Here is a 20,430-nt window from a genome sequence, read left to right as displayed (position 1 = left end):
CTTCCAATCTGCAAGATTTATAATCCAAATCATTAAAGAAATAGAGACCGGTCTGCACAATACCACAAAAAAATAATACATAAAAAAAAAAAATAAGTTAAAGGGGTTGTCCGAGTTTTTTTTTTGTTCTTTGTAGGTTTCTAACTAATCAAATTGAAAGGCTTTACCATGCACTTACTGCATCTGCAGTTGCTGGTTTCTCAGATTTCACTGAGGGTCACATGACTGGGATGTCAGCTTCTCTCCCTGCTCTGATTATGCCTGGTGCACAAGCCTGAGAGAGCAGATATGTGTCTGTACACTAGAAGTCACTGTGCTGGCCACGCCCCCCTGCACTGCCATCTGCTCTCTCCCTGGATTCAGTAGCAGTAGCATAGACTCAGGGCTAAAGGCTTTATCGAGTAGCTGCAGGCAGTGAGGAGACAAATGCTGGGCACAGGAGCTGACAGACTAGGGGAGTTCTGCAGAGCATTGCAAAATAACAGGTAGGGGGAAGATCCTGTGTGTATCAGCAGTGTCATTGTACAGCTGGGAGTGGTAGTCCTACACACACAACCTGCTGCTGAGTCTCCCAGCAGGCAGACATGTCACTCAGGGCAGCACTTGTATTCACTCCCTTTGCAGAGCAGGGGGAGGGGCAGAGGTTGTTGTTATTGCAGGTAAACAAAGGGCCAGAAGAGAACCAGAAAAATGAGGAAATATATATATTTTTGTTGCCTAAAACATGCTTAGCTTAGTTATACATTGCTGCCCATCATATTTACAGTGCTATATATTATTTTTTCAGAACTTAGACAACCCTAATAGCCAAAGGCACATCAGTAGTCTTCCACAGGTAAGGCTACTTTCACACTGGCGTTTCTGGGGTTTCTGGGTCCACCTGTGAGATCTGTTTCAGGGCTCTCACAAGCGGCCCCAAAACGGATCAGTTCAGCCCCAGTGCATTCTGAATGGATGCGGATCCGTTCAGAATGCATCAATTTGGCTGCGTTTGGCCTCCGTTGTGTTTTTTAGACCGTCACTAAAACACAGCTTGCAGCGTTTTTGTGACCGTCTGACTATGCGGAGCTAAACGGATCCGTCCTGACTTACAATGTAAGTCAATAGGGAAGGATCCGTTTTTCACTGACACAATATGGTGCAATTGAAAACGGATCTGTCCCCCATTGACTTTCAATGTAAGTCCAGACAGACCCGTTTTTACTTAGACTTTTATTTTAATGAATAATGCAAACGGATCCGTTATGAACGGATACAAGCGTTTGCATTATTGGTGCGGATCCGTCTGTGCAGATACAAGACCGATCCGCACCAAACGCGAGTGTGAAAGTAGCCTAACTCAAAGACATTGGAATCAAGAAGATACAGCATCAAAAGGACATAGTAAAAAAAAAAAAAAAAAAACACACAGTAAGGCCTCATTCACACATACGTGGGTTTTCACGGCCTGCCGTCCTGCTCGGTGCCGTCCTGTGGTCTGTGAAAATCCACATATGTGTGAATGAGGCCTAAAGGCCTGGTTGACGAGGTAGGTGGCGGATAGCCACATAACTATATGTTTGATCTTCTTCTGCTGTTCAAACAGACCAGTCACCTTATATATGTCCATACCTCGAATCTCCTCATTACTGCATCATAAATCGCTTGAATGGTTGTAGCGTATCTAGTCCTCCTCCCCAACCCTTATACCTTCCTCTCCCTCCTCTTTTTAACCCATTGATCTACCCCATCCTATATTTTTGTTCTACTCACTTTACCCATTCACCTGATATTCCCAGATATTAGGTGACAAAATCCTTCCTCTTTCAGTTTTCTGATGCAATATTCTTAGAGGTTATGTGTTATGTTGCATGAAAAAAGTGTCCATTCTCACTGTTTTGTCATGCTGTGTTATTGTTCATGAATGTACAGTACAGACCAAAAGTTTGGACACACCTTCTCATTCAAAGAGTTTTCTTTATTTTCATGACTATGAAAATTGTAGATTCACACTGAAGGCATCAAAACTATGAATTAACACATGTGGAATTATATACATAACAAAAAAGTGTGAAACAACTGAAAATATGTCATATTCTTGGTTCTTCAAAGTAGCCACCTTTTGCTTTGATTACTGCTTTGCACACTCTTGGCATCTCTACATGCCTGGTTCCCACCGTGAAGCATGGAGGAGGAGGTGTGATGGCGTGGGGGTGCTTTGCTGGTGACACTGTTGGGGATTTATTCAAAATTGAAGGCATACTGAACCAGCATGGCTACCACAGCATCTTGCAGCGGCATGCTATTCCATCCGGTTTGCTTTTAGTTGGACCATCATTTATTTTTCAACAGGACAATGACCCCAAACACACCTCCAGGCTGTGTAAGGGCTATTTGACCATGAAGGAGAGTGATGGGGTGCTGCGCCAGATGACTTGGCCTCCACAGTCACCGGACCTGAACCCAATCGCGATGGTTTGGGGTGAGCTGGACCGCAGAGTGAAGGCAAAAGGGCCAACAAGTGCTAAGCATCTCTGGGAACTCCTTCAAGACTGTTGGAAGACAATTTCATGTGACTACCTCTTGAAGCTCATCAAGAGAATGCCAAGAGTGTGCAAAGCAGTAATCAAAGCAAAAGGTGGCTACTTTGAAGAACCTAGAATATGACATATTTTCAGTTGTTTCACACTTTTTTGTTATGTATATAATTCCACATGTGTTAATTCATAGTTTTGATGCCTTCAGTGTGAATCTACAATTTTCATAGTCATGAAAATAAAGAAAACTCTTTGAATGAGAAGGTGTGTCCAAACTTTTGGTCTGTACTGTATATCTGAGCTACAGGGGCCGACTGGGCCGGGGGGCAGGGGGGCAATTGCCCCCCGGGCCTCTCTAGCTTGCTGTCCCGGCCGGCATAATGTACAACTTTAATCCGGAGAGCAGGGGAGGCGTGTTGCCGGCAGCCTATCAGAGAGGCCGCCGGACAGGCGCAGGCGGCGCGATGACATAATCGCGCCGCCTGCGCCGGTCCGGCGGCCTGACTGAGCCGCTGCGCGGCCGTAAAGTAATTACATCTGTGCTGGCTGGAGGCGGGACCGGAGTATTCCAGAGAAGCAGGGAGGTAAGTATAAGTCTGACTGACTATTTATTTATTTTTTCTTTATTTCTGTCCCTATCTGGCTACTGGGCTGGCACTTTATGAGGGGGGTGGGGGGCAGTATCTGCCTACTCCAGGCACATTATAGGGGGGCCCCCTATCTGGCTACTGGGCTGACAGTTTATGAGGGGGGTGGGGGGCAGGGGGGCAGTATCTGGCTACTCCTGGCACATTATAGGGGGGCCCCCTATCTGGCTACTGGGCTGGCACTTTATGTGGGGGGCAGGGGGGCACTATCTGGCTACTCCTGGCACATTATAGGGGGGCCCCCTATCTGGCTACTCCTGGCACATTATAGGGGGGCCCCCTATCTGGCTACTCCTGGCACATTATAGGGGGGCCCCCTATCTGGCTACTCCTGGCACATTAGTGGGATGGCCCTATCTGGCTACTGGCACATTAGTGGGGGACCTATGGCTACTGGCACATTATAGGGGGGCCCTATCTGACTACTGGCACATTATAGTGGGGGGGGGGGGGGCTATGGCTACTGGCACATTATAGGGGGCCCTATCTGGCTACTGGCACATTATAGGGGGGCCCTATCTGGCTACTGGCACATTATAGTGGGGGGGCCTATGGCTACTGGCACATTATAGTGGGGGAGCCTATGGCTACTGGCACATTATAGGGGGGCCCTATCTGGCTACTGGCACATTATAGGGGGGCCCTATCTGGCTACTGGCACATTATAGGGGGCACTATGGGGACATTAGCTCAACTGGGGATATTACAAGGGGGTATTTTGTGCACTGTCTATTATAAGGAGAATTATTTCTACTGGGGGGGGGGGGGGTGGGGCATTATGGTGGGCTTTATTACTCCCCCATGGTATGACCCCCTAGTAGCAGCACCAGCCTCTCCCTGCTCTGCTATCCCTCTGCCCCTTCTCCAAATCCTTATTATGAAATCTTTCTCATTAGGATAAAACACAACATCAGCTCCGCCGAGCCCCCGGCCAAAGTGTGGAAGTGGCGTCCGAGATCCCCAAGGGTCAAGTAACTGTAAGTTTTCAAATGAAATATGTTTATGTTATACACATATAGCCTACACTGTGCCACACAATATACAGTTTCTCCTGCAAAAGTCATCAAGTGTCATGGGGGGGACACAGAGCAGCGCCCAGCGGGGAGGAGAGAATACACGGATGCAACACTGTATCAGCCAGAAAATGACACTTTCGGCATTATACCAAAAATGCAATTTTCGGCTGATGTGTTTCGGCGGCCGATATATATCGGAGCATGCCTAGTTTATTTTGTTTTACTGTGTTCTAATTTACATGGCTGACGAAAGTGGCAAGGGGGGGGGGGGGGCTCAGTGGGCCTCTGGGTGTTACTTGCCCCCTGGGCCAAAAGTTGCCAGTCAGCCCCTGCTGAGCTATGTACAATATTACTTCTTCAATAAAACGAGAATTGATATAAAAAAAAAACAAAAAAAAAAAAAACACACAGTAGTAATATTTTAATACGAGTTGGTTTACCTTATTATCACTTCATTACAAAGTAAAAATGTCATTTGGTTCTGTATGTTTTATTAAGCCTTTTGTGTATCCGTCTTTAAATGTCTGATCTAGATAGACCCCAATGAGGCAGATATTCCACTTCCGCTATCTCTTCACACCTCCCATAGATAAGACTGGACACAAAGCAGCTGTAATGAATTACTGATGAAAGAAAGGTGTTAATTTCCCAAAGAGTCATTATCACACACTTCAATATTAAAGTGAACGTCTGTATTTAGAAAAGTTGCCATGACACATGTAATGACTATGTTCACAGCTTACAGGGAACAAAATGTTTCCAGATCCTATGTAGGATATGTACACAACGCTGTTCTTCTGATGGTTCTTCATGGAGAAACTACAATCATGGGGTTTACTGACCTGTAACAATAAGTACTTCTATGTACAGGACATTTCCTGGTGAGAGCCATGGTGAAGAGATAGTAGAGACAAGAAAAGTAAGACAGAGACCATTAAGAAAAAAAAATAACGGGTGTGATCATGTAGCATTTGTACAATTACAGGGAGAGTAAGTCAACCATTTGTTCACTGGATTTCTTTAATGATCATTAATAGAATGTCATCTCATTGTTATGTGAGACACAATAATGGACAAACACATGTAGCTAAACTACTAACATACAAAGAGTCAACCCCTTTATGTCTCTTACTTAGCACATTGAGTAAACACCCGGAGTGTAGGGTGAAAGCAATCAACTCCAGCAAACATTTCCTGTGGCTGCGAATAAGTGTTGCACAATGCGGAGGAGGAATTTTGGACCATTCCTCTCTGCAAATGCTTTCGTCAATATTTCTGGATACTTTGCATTCACATCCTACTTCAGGTCATGCCACAGCATCTAGATAAGGGCTCATGCACACGGTCGTTGCCTGGCTGCGGCCCGCGAACAATGCATCCAGAATACACGGGCACCGGCCGTGTGCACCCTGCATCACGGATGCGGACCCATTCACTTGAATGAGTTCGCAATCCAGGAGGTGCGCTGCGGAACAGAGGCATGGATCAGAAGGCCACGGAAGAGTGCCTACGTGGGTTTTCTGTCTGTGCCTCCGCACCGCAAAAAAGTAGTACATACATGCACTACTTGTTTGCAGTGCAGACAGTTGGATGCCGATGGCAGACTCTTTTCAAGTGAATAGGTCCGCGAGCCACGTGCGGCGGCCCCAAGGTCAGTGCCCGTGTGTTGCGGACCGCAGCACGGGCCCGGCCGGCACACGTTCGTGTGCAGGAGGCCTAAGATTGAGGTCAGGACTCGGACTTGGTTATTCTAAAACATACATTTTCTATTATTTTGTTGATTTACTTGTGTGCTTTAGGTCATTGTCTTGTTGCATCACCCAATGTCTTCAGCTTGAGGTCATTCCCCTGCAAAATGTCATACACCTTAGAATTCATTGTTCCCTCAATGATCATAAGGTGTCCAGGTCCTGAGGCAGCAAAACAGCCCCACACCATGATGCTCCTTCCATCTGGATTTAGTGCTGAAGTGCAATGTTCTTTATTCCTCCAAACATGGTGTTGCACATTTAAGGTAAAAAAAAAATAAAAATTCAACTTTTATCTGTTCATAAGATATTTTCCCAAGAGCACTGTGAAACATCCAGATGGTCTAAGGCAAACCTTTTTTAAAAGGACAGCGGTTTCTTTTGTGATGCCTATCCATGAACACCATTCTTGTTCAGCGTTGTTCTAACAGAGCTTTTGTTATTTGCAGAGTACTCTGTAGGTCTTTTACCATTATTCTTGTGTTCTTTCTCACTTCTAGCAGGATTGCTCATTGTCCTACTGGAGTGATCTTACTAGGACGCCTACTCCTAGTGGGAGCAGCAACAATCCTGAATCGTTTTCCATTTGTAGACAATTAATCTGTTCCTATAATGATATTTACACCTAAATCTTTAGCAATGCTCTTGTAGCCTTTTCCAGCTTCATGTATCTCCATAATGTCTTTGGAGGTATGAAAGTTATTGTTATTTCTTTAAGAGAACAGATTTGTCAGTAACCAGACTTTATGTGCCTTTAGTTAAAGGGGTATGCCCATCTGGGACATTGATGGCATATTGCTAGGATAAACCATCAATGTCAGGTCTCTAGAACGGGACCCTTGAAGTAGACAGAGAGCAGCTGCAAATGCGTGGTCACCCTCTATTCACCACTATAGGAGTTACGAAAATAACGAGCACTAAAATGTTTTATATTATTAGCTACATAGGGGGTCATTTACGAACTTCTATACCAAGTCTAAGTAAAAAAAAAAAAAAAGGAGGGTGTGGGAAGGCCGGCCATCCAGTCTCCCTTATGATTTTCTATACCTGTTTTAGGATTTGGACCGGCGGTGGATGCGCTGGTTATGTTAAGACCGCCGATCTTAATAAATGACCCCAATAGTGTTTTTCTATGATTGATAAGAACCAACCCACATTTTGTAATCAATGCAGAAATCCAGGTAATTACACTTACTTCTTCTTGCAACTGTATTTGTCCATTACCCAGATATAGTTCAATCTATGGGGGAATTTATTAAAGGGCTTCTGTCAGCCCACTAAACCGTTTTTTTTTTTTTTTTTTTGATAATAATCCCTATACTGCAAGCTCTGCATACATAAGCTAAATATTCATTTTGGTTCAGTAGAATTTGATAAAAAGCTATTTTTATAATATGTAAATTACCTTGCTACCAGCAAGTAGGGCATCTACTTGCTGGTAGCAGCCGCATCCTCCGATCCTAATGACGCCCCCTCCGCATTGTGATTGAGAGGGCCAGGGAACGGAATCGTTCTCTGCTGGCCCTGTTTGAATTCCAAATATCGCGCCTGCGCCGTACCTGTCTTTAATCGGCGCAGGCGCACTGAGAGGCGGCCGCTCCATCCTCAATGCGCCTGCGCCGATGACGTCACATCTACACCCGGCGCAGGCGCATTGAGAATGGAGCGGCCGAGAGAGCGGTGTCCTCTCAGTGCGCCTGCGCCGATTAAAGACAGGTACGGCGCAGGTGCGAGATTTGGAATTCAAACAGGGCCAGCAGAGAACGATTCCGTTCCCTGGCCCTGTCAATCACAATGCGGAGGGGGCGTCATTAGGATCGGAGGATGTGGCTGCTACCAGCAAGTAGCCGCCCTACTTGCTGGTAGCAAGGTAATTTACATATTATAAAAATAGCTTTTTATCAAATTCTACTGATCCAAAATGAATATTTAGCTTATGTATGCAGAGCTCGCAGTATAGGGATTATTATTAACCAAAAAAAAAAAAAAAAACGGTTTAGTGGGCTGACAGAAGCCCTTCAAGACTGGTAGAAAATGCACAAAATGTATTAATAGGTCTTGGAAATGGCAGGCGGGGAGAAGGAGATGCCCACTGAGAAACCCTGGCCTTTCCTCCTCTCTGTAGCAATTCTTAGTATAACTGGGCGTAAAAACTGCAGCAGGGGGGCACATCAGGGCAAGGGAAGGGTATTTGAAAAAAAGAACAATGATGGCAGCATCATCATCAGTATCCTGCAAGTAAATGCACTTAATTAAACAAAAAAAATACATGAAAGGTCCTCTTTAAACAAAACGTAATAAATTTGTCAGACCAATGAAGACCATGCTGTTGGCCTCTCAACCCTCCCCACTCTTACTTTTCAAAATTTGGTAACAGACAGAAAAAGTCAGACATTATTGCTCAAATATGATGCTTTTCATAAATGTGTGACTTTTTTTACCCCATAAAACTGGTGCATACAAAAGCTGGATAAATTTGCCTCCATATATACTGTATAGTCTCCATCACAGTGTGGTTTCTACATTGTAGCATCAAGTGCCTAACAGCAGGGGCACTCCAACAGGGGCAATGATGTAGAGGAGACGAAAATGTTACTTAGGAAGTATATCTCCATTATATAGCATCAGATTATTTTACCATATCTTGTATTCTGTATGAATAAGAGACAAAAACGGCAATGGATGCTTACGGCGCCATAGTATGGTCTCATTGACTTCTATGGTAGCCATATTCACGGTATACAGCTGTGCATGACACCTAAGGCTAATTTCTAGAAGAGGACAATGTACCTATTGATCCATCAGTCTCTGCTCCACTTGTTACCTCTCTCTGTGCCAGCAAGCCTCAAGTAAATGCAGGGAGAGCAGACTACAGCTCTATATACTGCACTAATTACTGTAAAAACAGCCTATGGAAAGGATGGGTTAGTTAGGAGTGCTCAACCAAAATGGATACAGCCACATCTACAAATGCATCCTGCAAAGACAAAATTTGCTAAGTACCTCACATCCATTTTACATATGGATATTACTCCATATTAGAGAATATGATATTAGTCTATATCTTCTATGTTTGCAGAGTAGTGTTGCACAGTGTTTGCTTTTGTAGTTTCAGCCAAGGGGCCGAGCACCTGCACATCTGCTTCATTTTGCAGGAGGTGATGACTAATTTCTATCTTTGTAGTATGTGTTGCACATGAGGAGCCTGCTTACCCAGAATTAGGAGGCCGACTAGAACAGAGAGAGATATCATAGAGCAGGTTCCCATCCAGATTGAGGTCACTTTGCCGTGGTGGATGGGCACAAATTATTTTTAAACTACAGTTGCATGGGATTTCCAGAGAATTATGTACAGTATAATAAGCACAGTGTATTCAGTACCAAAGTTATAATTTTGGTGTCTTCCTGACTATTTTTTATTTTTTGATGACCATTTTCTAGCCCGCACAAGCATCACACTATTCCTTATTTCTGTGAACTTTTGTAAATATCATTGGTTAGCTTTCTAAAGTTTGTATGTTTTCACTATGTTCTTTTTAGACTTCCATTACACACCTAATATACTCCCACGGTCCAAGCACACACTACAGCTAGGTTAATTGGTTTAGTATTTAAATAGGAAAATTAACTCTCCCTAGCAGAGAATGACACGTACTGTACAGCTACATAAAACTGGCGTGACTAGGAAATAAGGAGAAAAATAATCAATTACATATAAAATCATCACAAAAAAGACCAGAATTTTCATTATGGAGAGGATTTATTATACAAAAGTATAAAGGCAATCAACTGCCCCTCCCATTCAATACATTAATTCTTCATTCAACAAATTGTAGACAATAAATAATTAACAACAAAAAAAGGAATAATTCAGGACACGTTACATAACACGGATGATGCGGTTATCAGAGCACGATCTGCAATTCCTAACAGGATCCATATAGCTGAGATACACAGATCATTGCCACATAGCACCATCACTCCAGGTATGGCTCGTCCGTCAGCCCTACCGTATTCTGACAGCACACGAGGGATCCTAATAACTATTGGCACTTGGTAGGTACATTAATAGACATGGAATGAGTTCCTGGTGGGTCACCTATTTTTAGTTCAATATTTGTCAGGAATTTAGTATTAACAAAGTTTTCACACCAACAGAGCAAACAATCTGGTTATGTCTGTCCAAAATGCTGGTGTGCATCTCTAAGGCTAAGCAGTTTGGGGGTTTTCTGGTACATGACGCTTATAACATTGTGTGAATCCATCCTAAGTCATGGGTATTTAGCAAATGTATACCGGATGCATTATTCATCTGTTACACTTGCATGTGTAATGGCCTGACTGCATCGATGATGCTGTGAGCTCCGATGGGTTAAACCCGTGGTCGGGCCATGACGCACTCGAGTAACACGGATAGATGATATGTCCAGTATATTTTCTGGTCAATCCAGCCTTAGAAATCTGAATCACTGGAACCACACTTCTTATATCTTGGCCATTTGCTTATCACATGCTGGAAAATAATGAAACAGACTGTGGTGGCAATGCGTGAAAAATGACACTTTTAATTTTGGGATGACTGAATTAAAACATCAGTACTGTGCAGAAGCCCTTGAAGGGGTTCCTGTGGTCTTTGCACAATTATAAGCTGTGGTCCAGTGCGAGAATGTAAAATTCAGCCATTCACTGGAAATGTAGTGGAAACTCTGGAGCATCCTGATTAATAGACGAGGCACAGACTAAGGGCTCATTCACATGACAGTATGAATGAATTCGCATTCATTCCTCAATTTTGCAGAACAGGTGAGGACCCATTCACTTCAATGGGGCCGCAAAAGATGTGGACAGCACACCGTCTGCTGTCCGCATCTGTTGTTCCGTGTCCCCGCAAAAAACAGAGCATTTCCTATTCTTGTCCGCAATTTTCTATAATAATGCTGGCCATGTGCGGACCGCAAAACACTACGATCGTGTGAATGCGCCCCAATATAAATGTCATCTGAACCTTTTGGTTTTGGCAGGGCTGGCCGACCATCTAATGTTTATAAGGGCCTCCAGGACTCTCCCGGATTTAAACTTTTGTTCTCATGGAAATAACCTGCTGCCAGTGATTAGTCTGAATATAGCTCTGCAATATAGTGAGAAGTGTATGGAGTGTATTCAGTCACAATGTTTGAGATTTATTTATATAGACATCCAGTAACTTTTTGCAATGGCATGCTGGGCATACATGTCACATTATAGCCTTCTGCTGGCACATCGGCGCTACATCATCTACATTTTACTTCTTGTGTCAGTAGCCAAAAATGATATTTTTTCAGTTAATTTGTGCTTAGAGTTTGCAAACAAACTGTCCTAGTAAACGGTCTGAAGAATGAAGGAATCAAGTATAAATGTAGCATTCAGTGCGTAGGTCACATGTCCACATTAATGATACCTAGAATCACTTATTTTGCAAGACGTTTTCTGATTATACATCAGATTATTAGAGAAACAAACTGAAATACAAAATATGGGTCACCACTGGGAGATGGCTTGCTCTTGGGATATTCTACATACAAGATTGCTTCGTTACGGCAGGAGAGAGGACCATAACTCAGTGCTGTGCACTGTGTCTCAGACGGTTAATTCACTATAGGATTTTATTCACCAAATTGTACAGAGCTGCAGTATTCACGTTAGAGAAGTCACATCAAACAGATCATTCTCATTATACAAGAATCAGTAACCGAATACCCCAGCTAAGAAATCATTAGAATCAATTCCCAAAGCTGTCCAAATACATATCATTATCAAACTGTCAATTACAAAATGAGTAAAAAGGCTACAAAATAGTAGAAAATGCTGCTGCGCGGAATACAAATGCACCCAACCTGGCGGCCATCTTGGGTGACAAAGGGCCTGAAGACACTCCTCCATTTGTCGTATGATGTGCATGTCACCGGCACACTTCCAGGCCAGGGTCCTTTTGAAAACCCTTGAACCATTTGTAGCCAAAGTACTCGCTTAGGCTAAGAGTTACACAAGCTTCCTCGAACATGATGCCAGCACCACAAACACTCCTGAGGTAGACCTGTCTCTGTTGTATTGCCTGGGGTACACCTCGCAGTCCTCTCTCCTTGGTTGGACACTTTGGCTTTATGTTAGTACCCGGACTTTAGTTTTGCTCTCTGAGTGACAAGCTTCTTAGGTGCTGACCTCACAAACACCTCAAAAGACCAAAAAGGATTTCTTTTGCAGCTCGGAGAACATTGATCCAATTCTCCCTTTCCTCTACAATGTTCAGCAGTCTATTGCACTGTAGGTTCTCACAGTCCAAATCTAGTATTGTGAGATGCAAAAAAAAAGATGCTCTATACAGGCTCTCCGTTTGCTGCCATGGAAAGATGCCAGGTGACAAATTTTGTCTCAGTTTAGCAGCAGCTGTAGTTGCCAAAAGAGAAGAACAAGGGTGAACTTTTGGTCACTTAGACTGTTGAAGTTTCTTTTGGAACATCATCTCCAAAAATGTAGGAATGGCTTAGAAAACCATCTTCCTATCTCCAAGGCTTCACAGTTGACCTGGTCATATAAATGCAAATTTACACTAACTGGAGGACAAAACATCTGTACCTCTTTTGTAACCATCCTCCTCCTTCAAGCTAGACCATCTTAGGTAGTGATACAACTCACGAACTGAAACTGGAGAAAACACTACTGGTTATAGTGCGAAAACAAATCTCTCCGAAAGGTCCAAACATTCCAGTTATGCAATGATTTTCTGAGGAATATCCACGGATGCTCTAAGAAATATAGCATTATCACGTACATAGTTGCGTTTTCTGATGTCCTCGTGAGAAATAAACTTAGGATAGCCAAAGCCAAGGGTGCTTTCATCCAGGGAATTTCGAGAGCCACTTGGTTTTTGGAAGTTCTTCCAGTTTGGATCAGGGTTAAAGGTTTCTGTGATGTGTTGGGGTTTGGACAAGGAAGGATCACTTTGGTCAAGTAATGAAAATGTGACACGATATGAGAAAGGCCATTCTAGCAGGCTGTCATACTCTCCAGGGAGGACTCTTATATAAACTGAAAGGTAGTTGCCTTCACCACTGCCATTACCATTTAAGAATACAGATACTTGGAGCTTGTAGCCATATCGGTGTGTATAAAAGGGTGGGCTAAATGACTCAAAGTTGCCCCGGACCTTGGCTTCTTGAATTTTGCGGGAATAGTCGCTGATCTTCCATATAAGTATTCCTTCACTGCTTACAGACAGTTCCTCCACCTGCTTCCGCAACTCTACAATCTCCTGCCTCTGTCGGCTAACCAAAGCGGACATCATACTGAGGTGGGCTCTCATATTCTCTTCTAGATGTCTGCTCATTCCAATCTTAGGGCACTAGTAGGAGGAAATACAAAAAAAAAAAATCTGCATTATTTACTACTTACGCCATATTATTTTTGCACAAAAGTTCAGAATGTTTTTGACTGAAATTTACTGGCTCAATTTACTTCCATTTCTCCTTAAGATCTGCATTTGTCTGAATGGTGCTTGTAGAAATCCATGCACATGCTGCCAAAATAACCCCATTCAGATGTATGGAGAGATTTCTGCAAGGGGTTATTTTGGCAGCATGTGCATGGATTTGTGCAAGCGCCATTCAGACAAAAGGGAGAGTCGCTGTCACTAAACTGAGCAGGACATTGAAAACTTACCCTGTGTTTGCAGCCAGACTCCTTAAACGGACAAAGTACCAAAGCAGAACTACAGCTGTCCTTTAAATGCCCACTCAGATCTTCTCTGGCAATGCTGCCAATGCCACACTGGTTAGGACAGGAGATGGGGTACCGTGGACACTGAAACTGGTGACTCTGCAAAAATAAAACTACAGCCGATTAAGTACAATGCTAAATGTAATTGCTGCAAAGCGAGTAAGCGAATATGATGTATGGCTATACTCTCCGTCAGGGATGTCAAACTCGTGGCCCTCCAGCTATTGGAAAACTACACCTTCCATCATGCCCGGACAGCCTCCAGTTATTATAGCATGCTGGGAGTTGTAGTTTTCGCAACAGCCGAAAGGCCGTGAGTTTGACAACTCTGCTCTAGGTCTCCTGAACATAGTCAATAACATGAGATCCATACTTTCAAGGATAAAGTGCAATTTAGCAGGAATATAAGACACGTATATATAATGGTAGCAGGAAAATAAGACACGTATATATAAGTATATGTACGATTTTAATGTAAGTAACCCTAAGACGATGCAGGGACTGCACTGCAAAATACGGTACATCTTTGACAATTCCAATGTGCTGGTATACACAGACATCATGCACAAAGTAATATCGCTGTGGACATTAGACCTGTGCCATTACATCAGTGTGTGCATTATCCCTGGGCTGGGAAATCACAGCCCGGGAATAATACACAAGTGATCTTGCAGACCAGGAATAATGCACACAGTGATATCACTACACAAACAATGGACCAAGTGATATCACAGTATATATAAGCCACATACGATGATGTCACAGCCCAGGAACAATGCACAAGTGATGTCACGGTGCAGGAATAACACACAAGTGGATGTCACAGCACAAGGATAAGGCACACAGTCATACCGCGGCACGGGCGTAATGCACATAAGGATTTTTTACATTACAAAGGTAGGGGGAGATCTATCAAACTGGTGTAAGGTAGAACTAGCTTAGTTGCCCATCGCAACCAATCAGATTCCACCTTTCATTTTCCAATCCTACTGTGAAAAATGAAAGGTGGAATCTGATTGGTTGCTATGGGCAACTAAGCCAGTTCTACTTTACACCAGTTAGATAAATGACCCCCATAACTGCACATAGTGATGCCACAATGCAAGGATAATTTTTTTCCCTTGGTCTTCCAGTTATCAGCTCATAATTTTTTATGTTCTCCTTAAATCATTCAAAGTCATCGCTGAACGGCACCTCATCCTGGTAGCCATGCCCATGCAGCCTGTGGTTATTTAATGCTAAACTGGGTTCAGTAGACAAATTAATGGTACGTGTAGATTTTCATGTCAGCATAAACTTTGACCAATTGCCAAAAAAGAGCAGCTCCCCAACGCTACCATATACCCATCCGTACCTGGATAGTGTCAAACACAAACTCCTTGCTGCAGTAAGGGCATGGCTGAGTACGCTTGGGGCACTCGGCCAGCGAATGCTGCGACAGTACGCGCCTCATCATTCGAGCGCCACACTTGTTCTCACAATACACACTTTCTTGTGGACAGGAGCCCTGGTGATCCTAGTTCAACATAGAGAACAGAAGGGGTTAATGTCAAGAAAAGAAGAAAGCTTCCCCCATATTCTGCGATTAGACAAACGAGTAAGACGTACTCAGCGTGAGAAAGAGGAGAGGCATTTAAATGTTTGACACAGCTAATACATCAAAGATTATCGCTCTAAATGGTAAATGTATAAGTCATTAGCTTAATATGTGAAATATGAGGCTGAATGCTTAGCTCGGGCAATGGGGCTGCTATGATGAGCAGGGGCTTTTTTTTTTAAGAGGATTTTGAAAATTACATTATAAGCAGATTGCATGGAAGAAAATGTAAATGTGGTAAAATGAAGTGTTCAGAAAACAGACACCACTGGGTAAAGTGACAATTAAATCGGTGTGAAGAATTATACTATATAGGTCACGGTGTAAACTGTATACCAGTATAGACAAGAGATTTTCTAGAACTTATGGAGACCAAGCGATGGATTTGCGTTTTAGGCCGCATCTTATCATGTGGCTATTCAGACTCTTGATTTTGAAAGTTATAATTTCATTATCTGAATATAAAATGATGGCACATTGCCTGCAAGGAAAGGTGCTAATGGCCACCTTTCGATTACATATGTTTAAGGCTTCTTCCAAACTCCCATTTTGGCTTTCCGTTTGTGAGATCCGTTCAGGGCTCTCACAAGCGGTCCAAAACGGATCAGTTTTGCCCCAATGCATTCTGAATGGAAAAGGATCCGCTCAGAATGCATCAGTTTGCCTCCGATCAGTCTCCATTCCGCTCTGGAGGCAGACACCAAAACGCTGCCTGCAGCGTTTTGCTGTCCGCTTGACAAAACTGAGCCAAACGGATCCGTCCTGGCACACAATGTAAGTCAATGGGGACGGATCCGTTTTCTCTGACACAATAGAAAACGGACCCGTCTCCCATTGACTTTCAATAGAGTTCATGCCAGATCCGTCTTGGCTACATTACAGATAATACAAACTAATTCGTTCATGATTGATGCATGCGGTTGTTATATTGTAACAGATCCGTTTTTGCCGATCCATGACAGATCTGCCCAAAACGCGAGTGTGAAAGTAGCTGACCACAGTTCTGAACAATTTGTCCAGGCCATTTTGGTTGGACCTCCCAGCTATCTAATGAGTATAGCTCGCCAAAGGCATTCTATCTTCTGCCGATTCCATCAAAATTGGATGGATCTGCCAACTAATATTGCATAATTATCTTTAAGCTGGCTAGACACATGAAAAATATTGTGCCAATTGTCCTTCTTATTGTGTACATGGGAGCTTCTTGACTGTCCACCAACGGCACATGATAGGGAAAATAGGGACAAGGGAAGCTGGATTTTAACATGTCCATCAGTTCTCTCATTGGAGATTCCCTCTGAAACACACGCGTTGGTGGAGTCTGGAGGCATCACCTATGGTTAGCCTGCTAAAGTGTAGGAGTATATTAATGACGTTTGTGGTACTTTTCTATCCAAGCATTCCTTAGTATGAAGGAGGCATCCGAAGCATGGACAAACGATAGAGATATCAGAAGATCACATCCATGGTGGCTGGGACCACCATTAATATCTTGACCAAATGGATGACTGTCTACATTTTCATCAGGAAGGTGGTGACATGTAAAAATAGGAGCCTCCTGGATTAGAACATCAGTGAAGTTTCTAGCTTACATATGCCCACTGATGGGACAGGTCTAAAGAATATGAAGATGCCATCATTGAAGAGTGGACCTATTGTGCATATGACAATTTAAGGTCTAAAGTAGAGGCCCCAGAATGCTACATAACCAAACATTTGTAATCTAGGCAACTCTCACCTCGAAGGCCTCTCCCGTGAAGTCATTACCACAAAATTCACAGCGGACCTTGCGTTTCGGGCAATCATGCTGCATATGTTCTGGCAAATCCCTGCGTATCAGTTTGGTGCTGCATCGGTTGGGACAGGGGATCACATTGAAGGCACAAGTGTTGAGATGAGTCTAAAGAGTGAGAATAAATTAGAAAGTAAATAACCACAGGCTTTTTTGCAGATTTCACAGACATTGTGATTCCAATGAAACAAATAGTTCTACAAGTTAGAATGAAGTAAACTAAGCTACTTTCACACTAGTGTTTCTCTTTTCCGCTTCCGTTTTGTCCCTATTCATGGTTAATGGGGACAAAACAGAAGTGAACACAACGGAATGTTCCAAAATGCATTCCATTCCGTTTGGTTGAGTTCCCATACCGGAGAGCAAACCGCAGCATGCTGCGTTTTTCTTTCCGTCATGGTATGAGGAGCAAGACTGATCTGTTTTCGCAGACACGATAGAAAGCGGATCCATTCCCCATAGACTTTCAATGGTGTTCATGATGGATCCGTCCTCGCTATGTTAAGGATTAGAGATGAGCGAATCGACTTTGGATGAAACATCTGAAGTCGATTTGCATAATACTTCGTTTGAATACTGTAAAGAGCGAGCGCTCTGTACAGTAATTAGAATGTATTGGCTCCTATGAGGCGAAGTTATTACTTCGCGAAATCTTGCGAGACTTCGCATAATAACTTCATAAATTAATTTCTACTGTAAAAAAAACATTTCCCGAACTCTGGTTCGGTTCCAAGTGGTACCTTGGAACCGAACCATTGTTCGGAAATAGTTTTTTACAGTAGGAATTCTTTTATGAAGTTATTATGCGAAGTCTCGCCCTATTAAGGATAGTACAACCGGATCCGTTCATAACAGATGCAGATGGTTGTATTATCAGTAACGGAAGCGTTTAGCTGATCCCTGCCGGATCAGGCAAAAACGCAAGTGTGACAGTAGCCTTAAAGGGGTTGTGCACTGATTTCCAGAGTCCAGACCTCGAAGACTGGCAGGATCCTGCATTGGTAATCATGCTACCTGATCCCTAGCAGCACTGGGTCCTGGCTGGTTCGCTTCCTGCGACTCCGCTGCTTGTCTTGGGTCCCTCTATGTAAACTTTTTATTTAACGCCGCTGCAGCCAATCACTGGCAGCTGCTCACCTTGCATTATGTCAAATGGTCACATGACAAGGGAAGTAGATCACCAGCATCAAACAGGAAGTTTACATGGAGGGAACCAAGACAAGCGCCGGAGGCCAGGGAGTGAATGAGTCGGTACCCAGCGCTGGGGATCAGGTAAATATGACATTGATCACGAACACGGGTCTCACCAATCTGAGAGGTCTGGACATTAGTGCACAACCCCTTTAAACAGAGAGGCCCTTTATGGTACTAGTTCTAACCCGCCGGGAATCTTAAGGGCGCACCTTATCTCCCTAAGAAACAAGGGTTGGGCAAACGGAAATTCTTTCAACCCTCTTTTCCAGCCCTTCTATTCCATGACATCATGGGAAGAATCGGGATTCCTCCATACTCATATGACAGTCAACCAGTCCTGCCAAAATCCAAATTTTCTCTCATGAGTATTAGCCCCTTTAGCTAGCAGAGCATAAAGCTAAAGGCACACTATGCTGAATGTCATAGGGTAAATTAAGTCATCGGCTTGAGCGTATGATATTCTTATTTGCAGACAAATACAGATAATTTAGCATTAGTATCCCATCCAAGGAATCGCAGGCTAGGCTGGATCTAGTGACCCCTCTAACAAAAAAGGGTTTGTCCAAACTGCTTCCCTCAGGAGCCTGGAAAGCAGGACACGTGATTATTTTTTTTAAACAACTTGAGGTCCGATTATTAGAGAATAAAAGAAATCAGACGTAAAGTAAGAATGTTTCTACCAAACTTTTGCGTCGATACTTTTATAGGAAGGTGACTAATTCAGTCCCTCAGCTTGGGTCATCCATCACCTTACCTGGAGTTGTTTTATTTGCCCACTCCAGCGGCACCCCTCCTCGCTATGTATACATCGAATGGACAGACTGAGGACTTGAGTTTCCAGCTCTCGATCCGGGTAAATCTATTCCAGAGACATGAAGGAGAAAAAAAGAAAAAACTCGTAAGATGAAGTGAACAAAGCGGTGTGTTTTAACCAGTGAATACATTCTCCGAGCACAATAGCTACATTTTCATCACGGTTGCACCTGCTCTCTGCCAAGTGTGGCCACCATGAGCAATGCCATGGACAATTGTCCTTGACCATGTGTAATAAGACATACATGACAGCTGCCGGCTCAGCTGTGCCTCAGTCACTCAACAGGGCATTTGTCATGGAATGTCGCCGGGAGAAAAGAAAGAAAGTTACATTGTGCGGACACATTCCATCTTCCCGTATGGAGCACGTGCGACAGGAGGGGTATACATTGAGCAGGAAAAGAAAAAAAAAAGGGGGCAGCTTTGTTCGGCACAGACAATGGTAGGCTGGAGTGATGGAATATATTTTAATCTGCCATTCAACCTGAGAACTGGTACATACAAGCATAGGCTCTCTCCTAACGCAGCCACCACAAAGGCCCTTTTCTCCAGTGCGTCTCAGGACTGTACTGACGTTGCTTTATCTACAGCCTGTGCTGGGTTTGGCTTGGACGCAAGACACAAAAGCATGGTTTATGCTCCTGATGGGGCTGCATTTAAAAAGGCGCCTGGAACAGACGGGCATTGTTGTGGGGCGAAAAGTCTCCCGGGCTCAGCATAGTGGTTCTGGAGAAGTTTTCTTTGGCAAGCGCACCATTGGCCGGCATGGATAGGGGCTATTTTGGTAGACGGATCCTTAAGTAGAACACAAATGACTGCTATTATGCAACAAGATGTGTGTGTTCCCCTTCCAAACCAACTAAATCTTCCAGGGACAGAAAACACATCTGCTCCCTTTAGAGAAGAGTGAAATGTTGGGCTTTTAGTAATAATCTGCTCATTTAGGAGGTGGTATGGTCACTTTTTATGCAAAAAAGGAGTCAGTCAAATATGATCCATTTCTTAGCTGCCAGCGATGGCCAGTTCGCAGTATTCGCCGACGAACACATGTGATCTGCCATCTTCACTCCCAAGTCCGGCGCTGCATAGGCAAGTCCTTACCTGTGCCGCAAGCCGCTCTGAAACACATGCAGGTCACCAGGGAGCAGGCAGTTCCGAGAACAGCCAGGGCCTTCATCGGGCTGTTGCGGAACTGCCTGCTCCCGGTGACCGCATGTGTTTCAGAGCGGCTCGCGGCACAGGCAAGAACTTACCTCTGCAGCACCGGACTTGGGAGTGAAGATGGCAGATCACATGTGTTCATCGGCGAATACTGCGAACTGGCCATCACTGTTTAGCTGAATCTCAAAGGAAAT

General features: G+C 43.7%; 1 protein-coding gene across 1 annotated transcript in view; it reads right to left on the bottom strand.

Moving 5' to 3' along the window:
• Positions 1-9,674: 9,674 nt before the first annotated feature.
• Positions 9,675-20,430, bottom strand: part of TRAF4 (TNF receptor associated factor 4) — a 38,920-nt gene continuing 28,164 nt past the window's right edge. Inside the window, exons 3-7 of the mRNA XM_044283801.1 lie at positions 19,017-19,121; positions 17,015-17,176; positions 15,034-15,195; positions 13,623-13,778; positions 9,675-13,305 (exon numbers count right to left, since the gene is read on the bottom strand). Coding sequence (XP_044139736.1) covers positions 12,673-13,305; positions 13,623-13,778; positions 15,034-15,195; positions 17,015-17,176; positions 19,017-19,121 — 1,218 coding nt within the window. The 3' untranslated portion in view covers positions 9,675-12,672. The remainder of the gene's footprint in view (positions 13,306-13,622; positions 13,779-15,033; positions 15,196-17,014; positions 17,177-19,016; positions 19,122-20,430) is intronic.

Source organism: Bufo gargarizans, chromosome 3 (assembly GCF_014858855.1).
Source record: "Bufo gargarizans isolate SCDJY-AF-19 chromosome 3, ASM1485885v1, whole genome shotgun sequence".
Taxonomy (NCBI): domain Eukaryota; kingdom Metazoa; phylum Chordata; class Amphibia; order Anura; family Bufonidae; genus Bufo; species Bufo gargarizans.
The sequence above is the reverse complement of the archived record's forward strand: the minus strand, read 5'-3'. Positions and strand labels throughout refer to the sequence as shown.